General features: G+C 43.7%; 1 protein-coding gene across 1 annotated transcript in view; it reads left to right on the plus strand.

Annotated features, from left to right (window-relative positions):
• Positions 1-7,366: 7,366 nt before the first annotated feature.
• Positions 7,367-19,310, plus strand: part of LOC132081425 (transmembrane protein 132D-like) — a 185,319-nt gene continuing 173,375 nt past the window's right edge. The window contains exon 1 of the mRNA XM_059485140.1: positions 7,367-7,465. Coding sequence (XP_059341123.1) covers positions 7,387-7,465 — 79 coding nt within the window. The 5' untranslated portion in view covers positions 7,367-7,386. The remainder of the gene's footprint in view (positions 7,466-19,310) is intronic.

Raw genomic sequence — 19,310 nt, forward strand, 5'->3', positions numbered from 1 at the left:
AATTTCTGCCTGCTTTGAGGAAATCTTGAAAAGTAAATATGTGCATTATACATGTAATGAATTCTTCTTCCTCCTGTTCATTCCTCATTGCTGATCAAGCATTTTCTGTGTCAAAACCAGTGGCTAAGATCCCTGGAGAATGAGGGGAACTGAACAGACCTCAGGAGCTTAGTTCAGTAATCAGTTTGCAGACACTTTAATTGTTTTCAGTGGCTTTCAGCCCTTCAGCGCTGACTGACACTTTGGAGAGGGCAGGTACAGGTGTTAAACTTACACACAAGTGTCCCTGCTAGTCCTTTAAGACCTTTTGTGGAACCTGCTTGCCCTGGTTGCCTCTGGTATTTGCAATGTAAGGGAGGAAGAGGACTATGGCTATACTAGACAGCTTAAACACCCCCCAAACCACCAAAAAACCACAGAAGAAGGCAAAAAGAGGAACTGTTTAATTTAAAATGTCTTTATGGAAATTACGTTTAAATCTTACATGTTTCTGTATTGCAAATCTTTCCTCCTGATGTGTTTGATGTTCCTATCTCTTATCATTCTGCAATGGAGTTAGAAAATCTGGATTTGGAGGTTAAAGGTTCATTGTCTTCTACAGTAGGTTTGAATTTGGCTCTATGTAACTACTATGTAATATTGGCTCTATGTAACTACTCATTTTGCTACACTGGATCTTCCACTAATAAATATTTTATAAAGAGCCAATAAATTATTAACCTCTAATAGCATTACAACATGGATATAATAGTAAAAAATGTAATAATCACGTTACTGTTGGATATTTCCTATAAGCAAATAACAGACTTAATTAGACCTTACAAACATTTATCCTCTATTAAAAATCAATTAGACTTACACTTTATAGACCAGCCCTAAATACACAGTGTGATCTAAAACACACAGAATTTCGTATGAAGACAAATTATTGCAGAAAAACATACCCGATATTTTCGGCAACAAAAATTCTTTAGTAGCCAACAGAGATCTGAAATGGGAACCAGACAAATATTTCCTGTATAATTCAGCAAGTTAAGTAATCCCATTCTTTCTGAAACCATATTAAGGAAGACGAACAGTCAGTGTGTTTTAAGGGACCCAGCTAACTATTCTTTGATATCAAGAAATGGAAAAGTTTAAAAACTAGAAGTTTTGCTTTTTTCTCTAACACCTTTGGTTTCCTGTTTCCTCCTGCCCTTTATTTCACTCTAATTTATACATTTATGATGCACATTCAGTTCGGATGCCGGGACGGCGCCGGGAGGCTGGGTGGGTAACTGCAGCGCTAGGGGTCACTGGCACTCCATCGGTGCCGCCGTCTGCGGCGGGCAAGGCTGGCTTGTGGCGCAGCCGCCAGCCCGTTTCCCTGGCACTTTCGGGGGCACTGGTGCTGCCAAGCGGGCGGCTGCTGTAAGGGCTAGCGTGTGCACACCCTAACGTCGGCACCATACGTGTTTATTCCCCGGGTTTTTGGGTTTCTCGTTCCCTCCAAATTCCTGGGCTGTGCTCTTTATGTAGCTCAGCCTAACCCACGGTCGGCTGTAAACTCGTGTTCCATGGGGGGCCGGGAAAGTCCAGACCTGTGGATCCAGGTCAAAGGAATCAGCCTGGGGCGCTAAAATGCTCTCCCTGCGAGCTTTGTGCAGCACTGGGCTCCTTCTTTCCAAGAGATGCTGAGCACAGAGCATCAACTGGTTCTCAGAAAAAAACAATTCTAATCACTGGAGATTGGACTTCTACTCACAATATTGTGTAACAGATTATATTTAGTGTGCTTAATGACCCTTCTACTAAAACATGTCAGTTGGTTTGGCATAAAAGTTGCATTTTTAATCCTGTTTATAGAATTGTTGTAATTTCAGTATTTTTTCATATTGAAAATGAAGATCTAAATGATGAATTAAGGGAATCTGTTGGTTTTCCAGAGAAGGAAGCTGGCAGTACATGCAGGCGAGGTTTTCATATCTCCAGAGTAATTTTAAATGGGCTTTGCCTTCCTTGATTGCATCACATCCACTTGTCTTTAGTTACATCTCAGGTCAGGCAGGGTAACATCTGTTCTGCTGTTTCACGTTATCTGCTCCTACAAACCAGTGCGTTTCAGCTGCTCCCCGGGGAATGCTATCAGATTTCCAGTTGGACACTGCCTGTGAGCACTGACATTCCAGCCACTTGGATCACTCTGCCTGTGGTAACTTGGCAGGTACTGGTGCTTTTGTACCTGTTCATTTTCTCACAATATACAGATATTTCTTCTCATACTGACTTTTCCCTGAGGTGCACACATACTGGTTTGTTTATTTATTGAGTTTTCTCTGAGCTGGCCTCTGCATCTTGTGTGATTTGGTCCTTAGAAATCATTGTGCTTTATTGTGATATGAGTGCAGTAACTTGCAGCCACAGCAGCTTTTAAAATCCTACTGTCAGATGAAGCAGGTTAATATATTAGTTCATTAATTGAAATCAAAAAGCCCTCTTAGATACACCTTTGCCTATTAGAGTGCTGTTGATTTGGCTGATAAGAGCCTAGCTGTGTTGATAAGGTCCTATGTCACTTTTAGAATGACAAAGGAAATCATTTGGAACTGAGATATTTCTGAGTTTTCATTGGAAACAAGTGAAGGAGAGTGGAGATTCTGACATCACCACCTTTCCAGCCGTTGTGCACTGACAGCAAGGCCAGCACCACAGAGCCGAGCTGTAGGAACGCTGCTCCCCACTGAGGCTGGTGTTTGATCATTTAGGAGATGGCACTCAAGGGGCACTGCCACAGCCAGCAGAAATACAGGCTGTCAAACAGATCTTGCTTTCAGCCTGGCCAAGATTTTTCAGCGACTCTGCTTTTCTCATAAACAGAGGCATTATAAAGAAATCAAGTGATTTCATGTTTTATTTCCCTATGTGGTTTGAGTGAACGGATGAGAATTAGTTTTAGTCAAATTAACAAAGATTTAATGCTTCATCCTGCTGTCACTGAAACAAAAATCTAAGTGCTGGTTAATGTCAAAAAAGCGTAAGATGCAGAAATTAAGAGGCAACTGAAGCGTGTGACTCAGTGTGGTCTTTGTGGCATCTCCCATTAAGCTGTTCTGATTTTCAGAGCATTTCTGTGGGAGCATCACAGCTGTGGCTGTGGCGCAGCTGGCCCAGATGTGGGGTACACGAGTACCCAAAGGAAGTGCCTTCCCCCAAAACTCTGCATTGCACAAACAGACAACAGACCACAGATAGATGCGCTGAGGAAATAAGGGATAGAAACATGAAATAGCAATGGAACAACTTGCACTGTGCAGGCTAGCTGACAGTCACAGTACACCTGCTGCCTCATTGCTGCTCAGTGTTTTGGAGACAACACATGAAATTGTATAAAATTGCTAGGAGGTCAAGCTGATCATGCTGATGCCTTTTCATCTTCTGAATCTCTGACTCTAATTGTTCCTCTCTTTGAATGTTGTGCAGTTGCAAACCCAGATAATCCATTTCAATGCCCTTTGTGCAATCCCAGGCAAAGGAGAAAAAAATAGGAGTAAAAATCTGTCTCTGTAAAAATCAATGGCAAGGCATGCACTGACTTCAGCAGCACCAGGATTTTTCCCTCAGAGTTTAATTGAAAGTGAAAAATATTTTTGGAGAAAAATGTCTAACTGCTCAGGTTAAAAGACTCAATAACATGCTCAGTTTTTCCAGTCTGTGGGCACTGAGAGACGAGTTTTAAATGCAACTGGCTTTTGGAATGAATTGTTTGCTTTCAGATCACTAGGCATATTCTGTATTTCCATGTCTGTTTATCTATCTCTATGGACATATTTATTGAGATATCTATATTTATCTGTCTGTCTCTCTAGATGTGAAATACTGGGCAGAGGAACATTTTTGCTCAGGTACCTGGCTCCAGTTTTCCCTTGTGCAGCTCTTTGCCATGTCACTGTGGCAGCCCTGTGCTTTTAGCCTGTCAAAGAGGGGACATTGCTGCTTAAGAAAAACCAACCTCAAACAAAAATGGGAATTGATAAACTGATCAGAACAATTAGCAATTTTAATGACATAAAGTTGACGTAACACACTGCAGATGAACCAAGAAGTCTCAGGTTGAGGATGGATCTTTTCATTACCTTGTTGGGTGCGGATTAATCAGTTTTCTCCCTTTTCCATTAGGTTTGGGTTTTCAGGTCTCCCCACTCTCTCATGTTTTCCTAATGCCAGTTCTTCCTTCACAATTAGTTGTGTTAATCACCCAGAAGAGATGAGGCATTCTTGCCAAAATAACATATTGCTAATGAAACAGGAAGATGTTCTCTCATTATGAGTTATATGAATTGCTGTGATTTCCATGAGCAGAGCACAGGAAAGGTTTTCATCCCAGAAGCGTTGGCCAGGACAGAGTTTGCACAGCTGATGTGCTGCCACCTGCACTCGTGGGCACAAACTGGAACTGGGACACCCGCTCTGCAGGGGCAAATTTCAGTGGCCTGACCTTCAGCTGGCACTTCAGTAAAATGCTCACTAAACCAAATGTGGGATTATTTCTGGGCAGGGCAAGAAATGGGTGCACTTGTTCATCTCTGAAAGGACTGAAGACAACAGTTTATTCACTTGGTTTTGAGAGAGACTCAAGACCCAAATCTGGTTTGTGGGGATAACAGGATAGTGAAAGATGAAGAGAAGATTGTTGATGAAATATTAAGTGTCCATTACTTCCTACTAAAAGTAAAAGGTCTGTGGAGTGCTCTGGAGGGGAAGAGTATTGATGCATAAAATTTAATAATTAGTTAGTGACCTTTCAGAATTACTTTAAAAAACCTTAAGGAAAAGTAATAGCTTAGATTAATTTTTTTCCCTCTCACAAGATCAAATTAAAAAATCAGTCTGTTCAGTGAGTAGCAGCATCCTAGATGAAGGATCCTAGGTTCCATAGTTTCCATATTTGGGCTGAAAAATGAAGTAAGTTCTTGCAAGCCTATTGTTTCAACAACGAAGTTGCAAAATATGAAGAGAAGGGAAACAAGCTAATTTTTCAAACATAACATAGCTGGCATTAAAACTCTCTCTCGCTCTGCATTTCTGTAGTGACTTCTGCCCTTCCTTCATTGAATGAATGCAAGGCCTTAAAAAAGCCAATGCACAAAACATCTCCAAATGGTGCACAAAAGAACAATGTAAAGGCATAGGGGCAGAAACTGTAGAAGTAAAAGAAGAGAATCTTGGTTTGGTTTTCTTATTATTCCAGTATCTTTTTTTTCTTAAATTACTTTGGTGACTAAACTGCCCACACCTGTATCTGGAGAGAAAGCTCTTCCTTTGCACTTTTCATACTTTGCAAAGACTTCTTTTGAAGCTTCTTTACGAGAACACAGATTAACTGGGTTGTTGTCCTGGCACATTCCACCCTGAATGAAGCTGGACACTGACTTCCTCCTCCAGAGCATGGCTGCTGTATCTGGGATAGAGTGTTGTTTAATAACGATTCTCCTATGCTGTACAACACTGCAAGGTTTGGCCACAACATCTGTCAATAACAGTTCTTTATCCTCTGTCAGGTGGGGGATATTCTGAGCTGGTACATTTCAGTGCAATGCCAGATCTAGAGATGTGCTTCATTTCTGCTCTGGGGAGCCTCTCAGGAGCTGGGAATCCTTCCAAAGCTGACATGAACCTCTAAAATGACTTCACACCACCACACAAAATGCAGCCTTTTCTCACTGCATGGGTAATCGTGTACTTCTCAGTGTTGGCAAACAGAAAGTGTGCAAAGTTTATTTTGATAGACTATTTACAGCTTCAGTGTTGTGGATGTTGATATACAGACAAATGTTTTTATTGCTCCCAGACATGTACTCCACAAAGGAAGAAAATGACTATAAATTCTTGTAGCTACTTCTTGTTTTGTTTTGTTTTGCTCTGTTTTGTTTTGGCTCTGGTAAATTGCATTTTGCTGCAATTTTATCTGCCAAGAGTAATATAGATCTCATTTTTAAGTTTGACCAAATGTTTGGGTTAGTATTGATACCCTCTGTAATGGAAAACCTGAGGTCAGTTATTTTCCTCCAGCGCTTCTGGAGATTATTTTAGACCAAATGTTTTGCTGCTGTTTTTGCAGCATGTACGAAGTATTCCATTACACGCTCCTCACATTATTTCCCTATTCCGCCTGCACCGCACTTGATTTGGCTCACGACAGTTGCAGCGGCTTGGGGAGAGCTGAAAGCACGGCAGAGTGGGCCGAGGGAAGGAGCCCAAGGCTCGCCACGTGCAGCAGCACGCTCATGCCAGCGCGTCGCTGCTGGCAGCCGCAGGGATGCCGCGGGTGTTTGGGCGCGCGTCCGTCCGTCCGTCCGGGCCGCTCGGGGATGCTGCCGGAGCGCCTCGTGATGCCGGGGATGCTCCGCCTGCCCTGTGCCCGGCCCTGCCCGCCGAGGATGAGCCGGGTTCCAGCCCGGGGATCGGCGCCGCTGCCATCTCCCGCCGCGCCCGGGAGGAGCGGGCAGGAACCGGGCAGGGGCCGGTCCGCGCATCCCCGGCCCGCCCCGCTCCGCCCCGCTCCGCGCCCCGCTGCCCGGGGATTGGGGCTGCCGGGCCGCCGGGGGTGAGGCGGGGCTTGGCTCGGCCCGGTTATTTATTTATTTGTTTGGCCGCGCCGCGTTGTTGTTGTCGGCGGCGGCGGCTCAGCCGGTACCCGAGCAGCCCCCGGGATGCGGCGGGGCCGGCGCGGGCGGGCGGGCCGGGCCGCGGGGGCGGGAGGTGCGCGCCGGCCGCCGCCGCCGGCCCCGGCAGCCCCGAGCGCCGTCACCTCCTCCCGGTGATGTCCCTGCCGCGCGGAGAGTCAGACAGGTCAATGAGGAAACTGAGAACTTGAAAAAGAGCGAAAGGAAAAAAGAGCGCGCACCGCCGAGCCCCGCGCGTGTGGATGATTGCGGGGCGGATCGGCATCGCCTAAAGGAAAACTTTGGTGCCGCCCGGCAGCCGCCGCGCCGCTCCCCGCGATGCGGGCGCTGCCCGTGTGAAGCGCGTCCCGCGGCGGGCGCTGCCCCGAGCCCGGCCCTGCCCGCGCCCGGCACGGACACGGACACGGACACGGACACGGCGCTGCCGGGCACCGCGCTGCTCGCCCGCCTCGGGCGGCTGCGGCTCCGCGCCGGCATCCGAACCCAAACGGACTCCTTATTTATTGCGGGAGAGGGGGGCTTTTCCACAGCATCATCTGTTTGGAAGAAAGGAGGGAGGAAGGGGGAGGGTTAACGCTAAAGAAGTAAGTCTTCTCTGCGAAGGAAATTCCTTTTGCGCTTTCCAGATGACCTTTTCTGAAAATGTAGCTTCTCCAGCTGAACGGTTTTGATTTTGACTACCAAGTGTGTGAAACTGATCCCTAAGTGCTCCACAAACCGTAGGATGTGTGCTTCCGGGATTAGCAATATGGGGCATCTGTTGTCGCCTCTCCTCTTGAGCCTGGCAGCAGTTTTTTCCAAAGGTAAGTCTTAATCTCTTCTGTTTCACTGCATCTCGTTCCTCATTTTGCACAGCCAGCCCTTCTCCCCTCTCTCTGTAGTGCCTTGAGTGCTGATACGACTCAAGACGGAAAGACTTGGGGGAAGCCATGTGCTAGTCAAAACCACAGAGGATGCGATGGGAAAGCCTGAATGGAAGGATCTTTCCTTGGCTGACCATGACAAACAGTCTGGCGGTTTCCTGAGGCATCTGTTACCTCCTTACTGTACTTTTGGTGGGGTAGAAGATGCTGCTGCTGAGCATAGCTCTGTTTTGGATTATGAAGGGTTTGTGGTATGGAAGTCTGAAATCCCCAGAGGTACAGGCTATTGGACTTGGTTGCCCACCGTTACCTTCTGTGCCATTTTTCAGATTAAAATTCCTGTATCTCAGACTGGCTGGCAGTGTTTTACTGGACCAAAGAAACAGGTACACAGTGATACATTTCAAAGCTTTGATGAGATGCTGTAGCAGGTGTCTGATATCCTGCATGCTGAACAGAGTTGGAATGTCCTGATGGCATGACTTCACACAACTCAGTGATTCTTTCTTGGAGCTCTCGAGCTTGTTTACAGTTCAAATCAGAAAACCAGCACACAGGCAGTGCACATATTTTTGTGTGCATTTAAAGCTTCCTCGGAACTTAAAAGTTTCCATTCAGGGCATCAGCCAAAAGGTGAATGCACTTTTTGCAATACTTAATTTAGATGATTCTGAGCACTCCTGTGAAATATAAATTAGGAGAAGTATACATATCTACTGAGCAGATACTGTGCATCAGCAGTTATATTTTGGCAGGAAAACAAAGTTTTCATGTGGTTTAGTCTTCAGAGGGGAATCAAAGCATATGCATTTAATCTGTGATTCTGCAAACATACTGGTAAAGAGTCCTGCTTATAAATATCCCTATTAAAAATATATTACTTATTCTTAATGCCCTTTTACACTTCCAGAGATCAGCACTTTTTCATTAAGTGAGTTATTTTTACTAATTAGTTTGTATCCACAACTGAACTTACTGACTGAAGGCAGAATACCTAGCTCTCTGATGCTTCCCTGTATCAAATTCCATTCTCCTCCTTTTTTCCTTAGAACAGGTAAAGAAAGAAAGGAACAAAATTATAAGTCTTCTCAAATGTTCCTAAATGCAGTGCCTACGTAAGTCCTGTTCTAAAGTTGCAATTGGAAATGCATTAGCAGCAGGGATTAGAATTCAGAGTCTTTTCAAGAGATTGCTTCATTCACATTGCACACCAGTAGCTTGTGATTGCCCAGCCAGGCTGTAAATGATGTATTTTGTTATAAGCAATATCATCAGTACTTTGGATAGGCTCACAGTGCAGTAAGAGTATGAACTTCATTTCATTCCCTGGCTTTTGCTGTGTTTGAGTTTGCTGCCCTAACACCGTATTCACATAATGTTGGACTGAGATTGCAGTTTATTCCAGGGTGGGAATAAATGGCATTTCAGTTTTACAAATACAGCATGTCTTTTATTGCCAACTCAGCAATTATAGCATTCATATGTGATTTCATTCTGAAATGTTACTTGCATCTCTTTTGAAAGATGTATTAGGAGAAATTGCTTCTCCAAAGGGGCTGTCAAGCCCTGGCACAGCTGCCCAGGGAAGTGGTGGAGTCCCCATGCCTGGAGGGATTTAAGGGGCTGTAGATGGGGTGCCTGGGGATGTGGTCCGGGGTGAACGGGGCAGCGCTGGCTTAGCAAGGGTATTCGATGGTTTTGGGGGCTTTCCAGCCTAAAGAATTGTGTGATTCCATGAAACCTGAGATGAGGAGATCCCAGCAGAAGCACTGGCGTTAGCTGTGCTGTGGATCTTGCACCTCGGGTATCCAAGACACCACTGCTGTGGGAGTGCCAGGGCTCTGCTGTTCAGTGACACGGATATCTGTCCTTAATGCAATCGTTTATTTTCTCTTTGGTGACAGGCTCCATCTGCACTGCTATGCCTTAACACACTGGAAAGACCAGAGTGTTCCAGAGATTTATAGTACGAACTTCATAGTGTAAAAGGTTGATTCCCACCCCCTCCACGCAGTAAGATGAACAGACAAAAAACACATCAGGCATGATTACTACTACAGGGCATGTTTCTTTGATGCTTTTCTGCTGCTAATAGAAAAACTCTCTCATTTATGACACGATGACAAAGTTTTCCTAAGGAGATACAAAAGCTTTTAACATGCAACAGCAATCAGCTGTCTATTGTGTATAGCGCTGCTGCTTATTACTCAGAACCATGGCAACACACCTTGTACTGCACCGTTTCCAAATCTTTCAGGTAATAATGTTGAAGACTTGAGAATACTATTGTGATTTTGCTTTGCTTTTATCTTGTAAAATGCAGAGCTCCAGCCTGAGAAATGAAATGTTGTTTTCAATAATGAGCTAAAGATCCTCTCAGGCCATCTTGTCAGTGATGACAGAATCCACGTGTGTTAATGCACTGTCAGTCTCACAGAAGGTGGATGTGTCAGGGCAGAGGTGATCATGCTCTGGAACTGCAGTTCACAGCTTTGTCCTCAGCACAGTTTTCCTGAGTCAGTCCTAGGGGGCCAGTGCTGGCCCTCGGTCAGTTCAGTGTTTGCTGTCAAAGGTGGGAAGAAGTTCTTGGGAAGTCTTCAGTCAAAAAATAACCAGGTCCAGCTGACGTTAATGAAAACAGACTATATGCAACAGGCACAATAATGTGGGTGTTTTGTTCTCTTGCTTAAATGGAAATTCATCAGCTCCACTGGAGTACAATAGGAACTTCAATACTTTATTTGAGCTCTAGGTTCCATGCCTGGCTTAAGTCTAGAATAAAACCAGCATCTCCCATAAGATGCCAAACACTTTTGGGGTGTATATTGTGAAACTAAAGATTGAGGAGCCTTTTTCATGATGAATGTCTCCATATAAAACCCGATTTCATTGATTTCAAATTTCAAGTTTAAGTTGACAGTAAAAACCAAGTGAATATTTTAGTGGCTTGTTCTGCTTGTCTTCTGCTGAGCATTTTGCCAGCATTTCTTCTGTGTCATCCTGGGCAGAAATCTTCCTGCAAGATGCTCTCTAATGATATTTCAGGCCATGGAGCTGCTGGTTGGATTTTCTTTTTCTCTCAATTTAATTGAAATGGAGGCTTGGCATGTGTATTAGGCAGGATTTCCTTGTATCCCCTCAGGGTGTTCCCCATAGCTAGAGATGTGCAGAGCACATGAGCAGTGATGCAGATCTCCTGTTACGGCAAAGTGAGTGTGGGAAAACAAGGAAACCAAACCCCCAAATGTCTAGTTTTGGTTCATTCCTCTAGAAAAGTGGTAGTATATTAGTAATGGGTTATAATTCTGTATATGGGATTAAAATCAAAGATTGTTTGATTTATGAGATGTATTTTTTTCCACTCCTTCTTGGTGGTGGCTAGACAAGAGTTCAGGGTTGAATTACAGTTCATGTTGACTGATTGTGATTGTGATGACGAGGGACACATTCTTCTTCTCAAAGTAACAGTGCTGGTATTTCTTGTGGACAGACCCATTCCTGGCATCAGCTCCAGCTGTGCAGTTGGTCTGGATGGGAAATGTGGTGCTTGCTGCTTTCACGTGAGCATAAAGTACACGTGTGGTCAGTAGGAGCTTTTCCTGTGAGCTCTGCTTATGGCCAAAAACCCCAAAAGTTTTCTGTAAAACCCCCAAAATAAATTAAATCTTTCCAGCTTAAAGTTCAAGAAGTTTCCTTAAACCCAGAGTTTTTGTGCTTTGTCCCAGCTGCATTGAACTTGAAGTTGTTTGATACACTAAAAGGGAAGGGGAACACCATTTCCACTTTTTCACTCTTGCTGTGTTTCTTGCCACAGAGTATTTGTGGGAAAAACTCTATTCTGATTCCTTTTCTTTCAGTAAAAATAATAAATTCATACTGAACAAAAAATTCCACAGCTAGACCCGTGTTTTATTTGTCAGCTGCAATACTGGCTTAATGTGATTTGGTTTCTAATATTTCCCTGTAATGTTCTCATTTTTTACTTCTGTCTTTTCTTTTATTAGTTCCTTAGGACAGGCAGGCTCTGTGACACCAACCAATGTTTTAGATATTAATAAAAGCAGCTTTATTCAATAAAGATCAGTTTTATTTAATAAAGGAGAGAATCAAAAGATAATCTGATTTTTCATGCTGCATTCACATTAAATCAAGCTCCTGAGGTGGTTGTGGATGCCAAGTCTAGTGGCAGTCTATCACGGGTCCTAGGATACATAAACATGACTGCAGACAGATTGATTGCAGGGAAGCTGAAGAGGCAGCTGAGATTCATCACAAGTTTGGTTTATAAAGTGGTACATTAAATTATTTGATTTTCACCAGTCTTTGTAGTATTGCCTGCTGCATTATTAATGGCAGCTCCAAATGAAGTGGATTTTAAGTAGGTCCGAGACATGTAGATAACACTAATTATCATGAGCAGTTTAAAGTACATATTTGAGGATGTTAGGCTACTTTGCCCCGGGGTTGAAATGTGGGCACAGTTCACTGCAGAATGAGGATTGGCCCTTTCATGTCCCTTATTTCTTCTTTTATTGAATAGACTTAATTCTGGTGTAAGGTGTTGGTCTGATGGTCCCACAGAGCCAAGGGATTGAAACTGTTCATCTTCCAAAGCACAGCCTGTGTGGTACCAATGCAAACTTCCATTTCTTGCTTTAGTCCTGTGCCTAAGCTGGACCCAGGGGAGGCTGTAACTCAGGGCTCTGCAATGGAATGAGTTGCACCCTGCTGTTGAGCCCACTGCAGTCAGTCAGTCAGTCAGTCAGGGCGTTTCAGTGCCTTCAGCAGGCTTCAATTCAGACTAGACAGAGTTTTCTGCAGTGGTATTTTTCAGCCTGTAGCCCACACACCGGTGGTGATTCATAGAACATCTGAGCAGTGTTGTGAAACCAGTGCCAGAAACCTTCTGCGTGCAAGGGAGAAAAAACCGAGGGGAGGAAATGGAAGTAACAAGGCTGCTTTCAGACTGCATCCCAGTTTGTGCCTGCTTGTAAACAAAGACCTTTGTGACAATACCAAAACCAGGGCACTGTGTAAGATGCTCTGCATTTCTTTCGGGAGGTCAGATGGCTTTTTTCCTTGAAAGAGAAAAACCAGTGTAGTGAGACTAGCTGTGGTTACTCGGAAGTGTTGCTGTGGGCAGTGTGGTGTTGCCTGTGTGCTCCAGCCACAGGCACTGCTGAGTGTTTGTGATCCAGTGCAGCAGAGGCTGTTTAAATCACCACTGAGCAGGAGAACCCTGCCAGTCACTTATGGCATCTGCACTCTGGGGTCAATTAACTGCCTCAGAGCTTCCGCTCTGCACACAGAGAACGCTTGTTTGTTCTCACACCCTCGCTGCTGGGCTTTTTTCATCAAGAGAGAATCCTTGAGGGAGTTTTCTGTGCTGCAGACCATTGTCTCCCTGGAAGTGGCTCAGCAAAATGCACTTTGGTTTCTCGTACAAGCAGTGTATAAAAGGTTGGTAGGAGAGTCATCAATGTTGCCATATTTTCCTGGATTCACAAAACAGAAGGCTTCTTTCCTCCTCCTGTAGTCACTTCACTTTCTCTCAGGCCCATCTGGCTCTGGTTTTAAAGTTACTTTGAATTGGTTTGTTTAGTTATTTGGGGTTTTATTTGCAAATAAAGACTTTGCTACAAGGATGTTTTGGTAGAAGTGTCTCAGAAATTGACTATGGAAATGGTTCGTAAGCAAAACAGACCCACATCTGAAAATGACCCCGTAGATTCTAAACTGTGGGAAGGGGAAGGATATTGAATAAGGTAGCTCTTATAAAAACAACAGAGGCAATCAGTTAGCTGGGTATGCATAAAAAGGCAGCAGGGGTAATAATAACAAGCACCACAAGCAGAGGTGTGGAAAGATGTCAACACACTCTTTACCCTTGGGGGACACAGCTTTGAGACGGACTAAGGAGCAACAGGAGCTCCTCTCCAGCTGCACCAGGATGCTCCACATCTTGTCCTTTGAAGTGTTTGCTTTCAAGAGAGGCAGACTGTTGAGCAGACAGTCTGCAGATCTCTTGCTGAGGAGCAAGGCAGATGTCCAGATAATCACACAGATGACTCTGCATGTCCTGCATGCTAAAAAAATCCTCCAAGTCACAGAGTGCAGTGTCATCTAATGCTGAATGGTCTCAAAACCTTGAATTTTGTGGGCCTTCAACATCACTTGCTTTTTATTTATATTTTTAAAAGTGTAGTTTTATGTTTTCAGTAAACATTATGTAAATTGATTGTGCAAGAGGAGGAACCCAAAGCTGGCAGAGGTAACTAGTAGTGTCTCTGAATATTGACCTAATCCACAATATAGGGAAGAAGCAATCCCATTTAGTGTTCAGAGCACTCCCGTACTAAAGATTCTGGATTAGCACATAATTGTATCCTCCATTTTCTGCTGAGCCATGGTGACTCATTCTGCTTGTCTTCATGAAAATAATGGTGATTTGCATCTGCTTACAGTTGCAATATCTGTATTTATCCTTTAGCGTTACAACTCTGTCCTAATGTAATCAGCCTTGCTTGGTTAATTTTGATTTGCTGGTACACGTGGGGTAGTTATCTTTCTTGTCTGTGTGTGTCAGATTCCTACATTTAACTTCCTACTTTGCTGTCACCACTGGGTATATTGTCAGGTTTTCCTGCTTGATGTTGTTTCTGTAGATTGTGTTTTGAGCTACTGTTGAAAGAACTATTCAGCTCTGCAAAACTTTGCAGTGTGATAAATCTGTAAATACACCATGTACCTGCAGTTACACTCCTGTCATCCTTACCTTGTTCTCAGACATAAGAATAGGATCTAGTTTGCTCGGGGTCACAGGTCTGTAGCTCTGAAGATGAAGAAGGATCTCTTTATGTGGTTCTCAATGCAGGACTTGGGGCAGCACCAAGCAGCTGATTGTGCCCAGCAGAGGAAAGTGCCCACACACTGCAGGTTCAGTGCCAAACGTGGTGCAGAGTACAGGGAATAGTTTTACACTCATTTTCCCTGTGTGTGTTCTGTTTAGGATCTGTTTAACCCAGGCTTTGTAGGTGCTGTGCTCACCTGCAGAATTAGCCACTGAAAACACTGAGCACACCTGTCCTTCCTTCTCTGGAAGGAGCATATGAGAAGGGGCCAGAAAGGTTCTGCAGTTCATGCTCGCTTGTTCCATGTCCTTTTCCACATTTCTGGGTTGTGAGCCTCCCCTGCCTTTGCTGCGCTCGGCTCTCCTCTGTGGCTGCCTGTGTCCCCTGCAGCACTGTCTGATAGGAGATGGTTTCTTGCATACTGAACACTTGTGCACAGTGGGATTCTGTTCTGTGCTCCTGACTCTCTGACACCATCTGCCCAGCAAAGTGGTTTTAATGGGTTTCCACTGAGCCAGCCTGTACTACAGCCCTGGCAGCATGCTCAGTGTTTTTAAAAATAAACAAAATCTCTTCAGACAAGCCACACACGAACATTGGCATCTCCCACAAAATTGAGGATTTCATGCTGTTTGATATTTTGTGGAGCAGAAATATCTCTGTTTGATAGGCTCTGAAGTGGGAAAATGACTGATAGCTTGGAGTGGCCTTCTAATAGTACTGGTTTATTATTGTAAACGACCTTATAAAGCATTATTTTCCAGCCCATTTTTTTAAAGTCAGGCATTATTATCCTTTTACAAAAATGCAATCATTTTACCTTGTTAGAGTTCTCTTCTTTATGAGAGCAGGGGAATGTAGTGGTTCATGATGGTGATTTAGGAGTGAGGGTATCCATTGGCTTCCTGTAACCTTTGAAAAACCACTCCAGTTCCCTGCTTTCCCTTTTTTTAGACTGTCTTGTCTGCTCAGAATACAAGGTGTTCAGAGCAGAATCTGGTTTACTTGCAGCTCTACAGCATCTGCTGTACATTTTACCACATGATAATAATTAATTTCTAGCATCTGTGTTAAATATTGGAATGTGACATTCTGATTGCTGGACAAGATGAGCTGCTCAGAGGCCTGTAAGAATAGAAAAGAAGAGTGGGGTAAGGAAAAAATGAAGATCTGATGAAAGCATGTGTGTGATTAAAATATTCTAAGGGATTGAGTAGATGCCATCCCCTGATGTTACAATCAATGTGCTATCTAAGCCTTTTCAAACAGCAGCATGGTAAAGGGAACATAAAAAGCCTTTTATAAGAAGATGTCATAAAGATGGTTTTGTATTTATTTCTGTTGTATTTGGTGTCAATAAAGTATTAAAGAAAATATTTTCAATGTCAGTATTACCAATGCAACAAACCACTTATGAAAAAGTAGGTTTCTTGGCAGATGGTACAGATCTGAGAAATATTTCATTCCTCCTTTGCCCCTTCAAGTCTTTGCGGTTTATTTTAGGCTCCTTCAGTCTGGGTAAGTTGTGAATGTGGTGGGCAGTGGGGGTAATGAGATGGTGAAAGAGACTCTTGGCTGGTCCCTGTGTTATTGATGGGACATGGAAGTTGAAAGAGTCAAAAGAAATGGATTCTTCTGACTTGTGAGCTAACTTGTATGAACACACAGCGAACCAGACACAATCCTGTTTGTTAGCCTTTAGGTTCTTTCATTCTAAATTAAGTGGAGTCTGACTTGGAACCAATTTCATGTTATAAAAAGCACAAAGAAAATATCACTGTGAATTCCCTTGACAAAGAAGGTGGCATTTCCTTCTTAGTCATTGCTGTCCACCAGGCTGATGTTTTGAGTGGTATCTCAGTGCCTTTATTCTTATTTATTCATTTGTGTAAAGCTTACTAAGGTAAATACTTTAGATCTGTGATCTTCCACAGGTGTGTGCTGCTGCTGTTACCTTTTTTCCCTATTTGTCCTGTCATAACTTTGGATATTGCTGAAGATGCTCCCTGCTGTTTCAGCTGCAGCAGTTTACAATACAAGGATCAGCATCAACTGGGGCTTTGCCTGCCTTTTTATTTAGCCTCTTTAAGTGAGCAGCAGTAGATCAGAGTAATGGTACAATAATCACTGGTGAAGTATGTATTTGTTTGGTTTTGTTCTGTTTCTATGCAGTCATGTGCTGCTTTCATCCTTTCATCTATTCCTGTCAGAATTATGAGTTTGGTTTGGATCAGACCTTGAAGAAAGAGAAATGCTTGTAAGTGGAGAATACTAAATATAGCAGACCTTTGTTCCTGTATTTATAATTTGGTGCTCAGAATGTTTGCGTGTGCATTATAGGTTCTCATCAAATAATCAAATGGCATCAATAATAATAAAACGATGGTTCATGAGGAGATTCTCTTCAACTGTTCTCCTTTCAGCAGCTCCAGAGGAGAAGGATGACTTTGGCAGCATATCTTCAGTGCTGCCAGCCCTGGGCTTTGGCAGCCCGAGTGAGGAGCAGTGAATTCAGATGGAGGTGCAGAGGGGGACATTCCCAGAGCTTGTAGGATTTCAGCAGTTGCAGTGGGTCAGATGATCATTTCCCAGGTAGTTAACTCTCCCAGCCCTTAGGTACTTGTGGCCTACAGCTTGTCTGTAAAGTTGTTGGGAGACAGTGAAGATCAAGGGATGAAGAAAAGTCCCCCCCAAATGCTGACAGAGTCCTGCAGGATGCTACTTGGTGTAAGAGGGCTTTTCCAGTGTCTCAGTTCATCCTGTGAAGTGCTAAAGCCATCCTTTATTTCATAACAAGTAGATTCTCGTTTGTTTTCCGCCTGAGAAGAGCAGCCCTGTAATCCTCACATCTGTGCTGACTCTGCAGCGTTCCCTTTTGGGCCTCTTTCTGACTTGTTGCAGATGTTTGCTGCCACTTTGATCAATTTGTCACAAGAACTACACATTCTCTCCCTTGTTCTATCTTCTTCCTACAAACAGGCACGATCAAAACCTCCTCTGTGGAATTGTTGTGGCAGTCTCAGTTATCTCTTGTCCTTCTCTGACATCTGTCTTAGGAAGAGCTGATCATTGTGTTCCTTCCAATCTAAATCTGACCGGGCCTTAGCAAATGTCACTTCCAGCGCCTCGTCATTTTCTTCTCCAATTTCTGAATCAATGTTTCTCTCAGACACTCAGCAAGTGAATCCCTCCATAATTCCTGCACTTTCTCCTGCCCCCTTATTTATAGGTCAGTGCTGCTGCTCTTCTCCTTCCAATACCAAGCCTTGTTTTCATCAGTGGGATGAACAGAAGGAATCATGGAGGAAAACAGACCATATATAATAGATTTAGAGATGACATTGAACTTTAGTACTGACCTATACGAGTTATCAGAAAGTAATTGAAACTCTAGGCTGGGAGCCCAGAAAATTAAGATTTAGGGCAAGCAAGAAGAAATTTATGGAAGTTGGAAGACAAGAAGAAGAAATAATGATCCAACTCTGTGTTGTGGTGGTACTCTGCAGAGTAAGAACTGATAGTGAAGATGGGATTGTGAAAGTTGCATGCTGGAGAAAATCAGAATAGCTGTGCTCGGTGAGCTGCTGCAGGCACACAGGGTGTGCACAGCCCCTCACCAGAGCCATCCCAGGAGGCCTGATGGGTTCAGTTACACAAATACTTAATCTTATCCAATGAAACTTGTATTCTACCAAACTGCAGAGTTGCCCTCAGAGTTGCCCTTAATTTAAATGAAGAAGACACAATCCCTTCTTTACACTTAAGTTTCAGACTAATACAAATATAAACTACCATAAATTTTCATGGAATAAATAAATTCTTATTTTGCTTATGCTGAATGCAAGTTGCCACAGCTAAGATAGTTTTGCTAATTTTATCAACAATCTCATGTGAAATGGTTTGTACTTTATTTCACCCCCCTGAAAGAAAAACCAGAACAACTGATGCTCAGGTACTCCTTTGCATTCAGTGGTTGAAAATAACTCTTTTGTCTTTGCAGTAAAATATTCTCACATGCATGCAAGCTTCGTCATTCTCACCTCTTCTCTGCAGTAGTAAAAAGTCTCTCTGCACATTCTGGCCTTTGCATAATGGAAGCTCTCACACTTTGCAGATCCTCTGAGTGTGTTCCCTTGACCTGCTGGCCGAGGGTGATAGTGGGAAGGGTTTTGTTTCGTTCTCAGCTCTCACAATAGAACTTGTCTTCTGCCCTGCACAAGTAGGCATCAGCTGGGCCAGGGAAACGCTGCATTGAGTGCTCCTGGAGATGCCATGCAGCTCCAGAGGGGATCATGAAACCACACTGCCTTGCTGGGAAAACTGTGCTAAGTGCTGTGAAAACACAGCTGGGAACAATAAGCCTTCAGGAGTCAAGGCCTACCTTCACAGAAACAACGTTCAGAATTTTTGTAATTTGGCTGTAGACAATGGTTGTGACAGACCTTTTTCTGGAAATTAAAAAACCCCACTTTACAGGGATAGTGCAGGTGCAGTAGTTGACCAGTAGTACTTTCCTGTATTTTGTGTGTTGGATTTTGTTCACTTAAACCTAGACTGTAAGCTGGAGACAGAAAAAAAATTATAATATTCTTTAGTGGGCTGAATCTGCTCTGAAAAGGAGCATGGATGGTCGAGCTGCTCACAGCAGAGTCAGCCTCAGCTGGGGCTGCTGCAATCTCTTTCCTGTGTGGCATTGGCATTTCTGCAGTTGAGTAATGAGCCATGCAGGGAGCTCGCAGAGACAGCTGAAAACTAATATTTTTTCCTCATTTATAGAGGTTGGGGTTTTTCTTTGCAGGCACCAGCTCCAGTAATACTGCAGTTGCCTATTGAGGTGGTTGAGCTCCTTGATCTGCTGGAAAACTAACGGAGCAAAAAGAAAAGCTTTCCAACAGAGATGGGACTGTGAACAATCTCACCCCGAGGCCACACGC

The sequence above is a fragment of the Ammospiza nelsoni genome, chromosome 18 (genome assembly GCF_027579445.1).
Source record: "Ammospiza nelsoni isolate bAmmNel1 chromosome 18, bAmmNel1.pri, whole genome shotgun sequence".
In the NCBI taxonomy this organism is placed as follows: Eukaryota; Metazoa; Chordata; class Aves; order Passeriformes; family Passerellidae; genus Ammospiza; species Ammospiza nelsoni.